The sequence below is a fragment of the Ruditapes philippinarum genome, unplaced genomic scaffold, assembly GCF_026571515.1.
Source record: "Ruditapes philippinarum isolate M1 unplaced genomic scaffold, ASM2657151v2 ctg2074_1_1_1_1, whole genome shotgun sequence".
NCBI classification, from domain to species: domain Eukaryota; kingdom Metazoa; phylum Mollusca; class Bivalvia; order Venerida; family Veneridae; genus Ruditapes; species Ruditapes philippinarum.
Genome location: NW_026861518.1, coordinates 93,199 through 98,659, shown reverse-complemented (window position 1 = coordinate 98,659; position 5,461 = coordinate 93,199). Strand labels below are relative to the sequence as shown.

Sequence of the window (5,461 nt, the reverse complement as noted above, 5' to 3'; positions counted from 1 at the left end):
TTAATTAATCAATTAATTAATTAATTAATCTTTATTTCCTCCAATACTGAGGAGTTGTATGTTATAATCAAAAGATGATTCTATATATACAAAGATAGAATATAATTTATAACGAAACAGAAACATAAATAATCAATATACATTATATACTATAGTATGATGACTAATAAAGCATTAACCTCTTAAGCAAATGCCATGATAATTTATAAAAAAATCTTACTTGTGCCATAAACCCTCAGTTCAGCATATCCAAATCCGTCTTTGTGCAGATCTTTCTTCCGTTGTAAAAATTATTTGCAGGGTTGGTTTAGAGGAACAGAAGTCTGCCGAATGTTTAGTGTCACACCTGTAAGTCTACAATTATGGTCTTATTTAAAGTAATAAGCTGTTGTTTTATTTGTAGGTATCAATAAAAAAGAACATATGAAATTAGATTTGAAAAATGGATATAATAGAAAATTTTCTTCTATGGTAGACACATTACCATAAATATATTATAAAATATGGATTATTGAATAATTACCTAATGCAAGAACGTACTCTAAACACACACGGGAGATAAGGTAATTCATGTATCACCATTATCACTAAATGTCTATACGAGTACAGCTTAAGAAGAAGAAACTTAAAAGGAACAACACTGGGGTCGAAAAACTTAAAATTTGAATATCTAACAAAGATCAGCCCGGGCACTTAAAACAATATGTTATGCAAAGGTTCATTTCCAAATATGATCAGAAATAAGTTGAAAATCGTATTTTTATGATATTCTTAGCCCGGTTTGAGTGAAATGCGTTGAGACGCTATTCAATTTTGCGTGTTTTTTTCACAATAAGTTGTTATGGAGAGATCCAATGGTCTGAAATTTTGCACACAAATTATTGGTGCAGACCGACATCAAATGGAAAATTAATCTCGGGGTATATCATTTCAGAAATCTTAGTGTAGTCCCTTTAAAATAACACAATGGTTATTTCATTGGAAAGGTGGCTAATGTGTAGAACAACTATTATATATATATATGTATTACGAGTCTTTACATGACTATGATAGTTTTGATTTTTTACATTATTAACACAAATATATTAGGAAATAGCATGCTAAAGGAGAAATATGTCGTGTTTGGTTTCAAGGAAATAACCTTAGAATGAGAAAATCAAAACATTTTCATGAGCGTGCAGCATGTGATAAATTAGAAGAGTTCACTTCGGAAAAAATATTTATCACATGGTGATGGTAGTTTTCACCCCGGATCACGGCAGTTAGCCACATTGAATTTACCACAGCACAGGTTAGCCAACGCATCGTTCCTGGGCAGGCTATCAAGCAGTTTACCAGTACTAGTTGTTTTCACTTTCACAAGAACTGATTACTTCCGTACATGCCAGAGCAGAGGTACAGGGCAGACCTAATAAAGAATTTCATGATCAATCACAATCTGCGCCGTCCGGGAATCCAACCCGGATCGCCCGATTCCCAGACCAACTCTCTTACTATTGACCTCTAGAATTATCACATACACATACGTGTATTTATATATAAATTTCGTGTCAAACAAAATTGAAAGTATAGCGAACGCATGTTTCCGATAAAAAAGGTTACGCATGCGCAATATCACCAATAAACCTGATAAAATAGCAGTTGCATATCTTGTTAGAAAACATTTTATTACATTTCAGACATGTATATGACTTATGTGCATTTATTAACTTTCCTAATAACTAGTAATATGATATCGATGAGAAGGCAGAGCTGTTGAACTTCTTATATTATTATTTATTGTTTGTTGCTATATGCAATCTTTGACACATATAATTTTAAATCAACATTTAAAATGCAGAAGCACCAACTATATTGTGGTAAGACTTATGCATGCAAGCAATTAATGGAAAATTTAAAATTTTGTAATTTGAAATCCTGAAATCCATGCTATTTCCATTGTGTGAAGGACATTACTTTGAATGTATATAACATACCTTTTTCTCAACAGACTTGATACTTTCTGCAAGAATAATGTCAGTTTCACAATCAAGATAATACTCCACGAAACTGACGCACACTTTATCATGTGCTGAAATAGTTACAACACATTTGCGTTCCATCAAATGATCAGCACTGTAACTAAATCGTAGTTCCGTATCTTTCAGGATATAAGGCAAGCGGTTACACGAATGCTCAACTGGTATAGACCGATCTGAAATGTATAGATATCATTATTTATTATGTTTAGAAGTCGTATTTCTTCGTATTAAAATACATGTTTGAAATATTTATCTTATATAAAAAAGAAACATCTTGGATCTAAGAATCTTGAACAGCAGTATTGCTTCGTTAAGTATCCAGTAATTTCATATCAGAAAATTTTATATTGCATATTTAGAAAGAAACATATAATATCACCAGTTTCATTTATGTGAAGCCATATATGTATGGCGGTATTATGATTAAGTTAAGAAATACAATATATTTACCACCATTTCCCTCTGTATAACTCACCCTGCTGGAACTTAAAGTGATAAGTATATACTATCAGTATAAACTGACAAGTACGAAAGACCGATTTATTTTCTTGAATTCACGATTTCAATTTCATAAATTCACTATTTAAACTTCAAGAATTCACGATTTCAACTTCATAAATTCACGATTTCAACTTCAAGAATTCATGATTTTAACTTAATGAATTCATAATTTCAACTTCACAAATTCACGATTTTAACTAGTTATCCTCGTGTGACCAGTTTCGACGCCCTTAAGGATTGTTTTGTATTCGTCTATAAAAACCATGTGATTGTATTGATTAAAATGTTTAAACTTTTAACAAAATCTCTAACCTTTATGAAATTGGTAAATTTAAGATGTTTTCCAGCTTTTCCTTTTCATGAAATTGCTAGGGAGCGGCCATTTTTATTGAGAGTGTCCTCAAACGACTAATTACACACTAAAGGAGACTGTACACCATAATACTTTTACTTACGTTGTTCATCAATATAAAGAGTATAGACCTGCAAAGTATCAACAAGTGAAAAATAGTTTATCTATTCTTTAAGCATAATTATATATGGTAAATGCTATTATATTTTTACAGTGGTTTAGATGATTGCCCTTGTCTGTTTGACCTCCTCTGCTGAAAAATATAGGTTGGAAAATAGCATCTTTACTTCCTTTGTTTAACCTGCAAAAACAAAATAATACATTAATTCGAGCAACTAATTAAAATATGGCAATTCGTTCCATCCAAATAAGATAAACATATCCAATTAATTTTCAATTTACATTCATTCATCGATAAATAACCCTAAAAAATATACAACACGTACAGGTGTCTTTAGGGTGAAAAAATGCGCCAAAACCAACAAAATTGGGCAATTTTTACTGCCACGTGACCTGAATATGAGGAAATGAGGTCAGCAGACAGGGAGGTATTTTCCAGCCGATTTTTTCCCAGAAAACGTGACATCGTAAAATGAGGGTCAAAATTGCATTAGTGAAATCATACAAACATCTCTTAAATAATGTATAACATGCTAAATCTTACCTTTGTGTGTCTAACTAACTACATATTGTTCCCTAACAAACTATAGGAATCCCATTTTGCTATAGCGTAGTACAGTAATATCGTAAGCGGCCGCTTATGTCAATTATGAGGCAAAATATAAATCGCGTCGAAATAGGGCAGCGTAAAAACAGGTCACTCGACGAATATTCATGTTTTGAAGTTTCGAAGTTTCGAAGTTTTCGATTTCAATTTCGTGAATTTACGGTTTTAATTTCGTAGAGTCGGAAATATGAATTCATGAAGTTGAATTTATGAAGTTGATATCGTGAATTCATGATGTTGAAATCGAAGTTCAAAACATGAGTTCATGAAAGTTTATTTATGAAGTTGAAATCGTTGAAATCGTGAATTCCGTATGTTGAAAACATGAATTCACAAAGTTTAAATTGTAAATTCACGGAATACATGTAGTTGAAATGCCCTATCGACTTTACGTAGTCCAGGTTCTATTCTGTCGGCTGACTTATATCAAACTAATTAGATAATAAACAGCTTTATCATTCGATTCAAAATTCTTCAGTTTAATGCTATTTAATCATTTTAAAAAAGACGTTCGTGATATTTCATGACCTGTTTTTGGCCCAGTGGCGACTTTAGGCAATAGAAGCAGCCACACCACGATAGAAATCATGGAACATCTTTTGTACAACATTCTGAAAAATAATAATATAAATATAAAATAATATATTTTTCCTTTGATTTCAAATTGATTATGCTAGAGAAACAAACTACCTAATTCACAATTATCTCATATTGATAAATATTTCAGGACCACGGACCAAATTGATTTCAATAAAAGATTGACGATAGTAAAACGGTGTATTTTATAGTTTATATACCTACTTCATGTAGATTTCAAATTATTTTACTAGCATGCTTATACTGTATCATAACATAATAAAGGTATCAATAAAGTCTACTTTAAATTGATTTAAATGAAAAGAAGATCCATCTATATATGATTGATATGGATCTATTATATCTATAATAGATCCATATGATTAACTAACAAATCTGATTTGATCCCTGGAGAAACATGATCTTTAGTTTTACCACACAGGCATTTGACACTGTGATTTATATGAAAAAATAACACTAAAAACTTCTCTTAAACATAACTAAACAAGTAGTGTTTAATACTAAATTAAAGTAAAAACTTACCCGAAATGTTTTATTAAATATTTATGCATTTATAAGGAAAGTTATGACTGTAACATCCTGTCACATATATATTTTTATGAAATAAGTTTTCATAATCGTTACATCATTCTACATTTTGTTCTTAAAATTTTTAAAAAGTCATATATGTACATGTAGTTCTTTAAATTATTTATACATAATTGTTTTTTTCGCAATTACAACTGACCCGTAGTCATTGTTTTAAACAATTGCACAGCACTACTTGATAAACAAAGAATAGTCATTATTTATATCTATTCTTTTACATCTAATCTAAGAATCTAATCTATATCGTATTTTTGAAACAAAAATATATCACGGTCAGAATCATTTAATCAATAGACAAAAACTTTGTTCTAGACATTGTAGTTTCACAGGGTATGACTGAAACATACTAGTAAGTATATATATATGAAAGCCTGTTAACGGGCGGGCTTAATCTAACCTCAAGGGCATTGATTTATGAAACTTTGTAGACGACCAAAAAAAAAAACAAAAAAAAAAAAACAAAAAAAAAAACAAAAAAAACACGTCATGCAGAATATCCAAGCTCTCTGACCATTGTAGCTTATGTGACATCTTATCTATCGGACTGTGATTATTTCTATAATTCGTAGAGCTTTCAAGGGATCATTTCCATGAAGTTTGGTCGAACTTCCACCATGTGGTTTAGGAAGAGATTTGTTCATTATTTATCAAAAACATGCATGTCATAATGAATGA

The 5,461-nt window shown here is 30.7% G+C and overlaps 1 protein-coding gene across 2 annotated transcripts; it reads right to left on the bottom strand.

The window, feature by feature from the left end:
- Nucleotides 1-222: 222 nt before the first annotated feature.
- On the bottom strand, nucleotides 223-5,241 carry LOC132715909 (uncharacterized). Of its 2 annotated transcripts, none has more exons than XR_009623743.1 (4): nucleotides 4,130-4,700; nucleotides 2,472-2,506; nucleotides 1,977-2,194; nucleotides 223-354 (listed from the first exon to the last, which is right to left on the bottom strand). XR_009623743.1 is itself a non-coding variant. In XM_060699022.1 (4 exons), the coding sequence occupies exons 1-4, from the start codon at nucleotides 4,747-4,749 to the stop codon at nucleotides 241-243; spliced, it is 444 nt and encodes a 147-aa protein (XP_060555005.1). In that variant the 5' UTR covers nucleotides 4,750-5,241; the 3' UTR covers nucleotides 223-240. The 2 variants fall into 2 exon arrangements, 1 of the variants encoding a protein (XP_060555005.1); XM_060699022.1 differs by lacking the exon at nucleotides 2,472-2,506 and adding an exon at nucleotides 4,721-5,241 and having other exon boundaries at nucleotides 4,130-4,212.
- Between the last annotated feature and the right edge of the window lie 220 nt (nucleotides 5,242-5,461).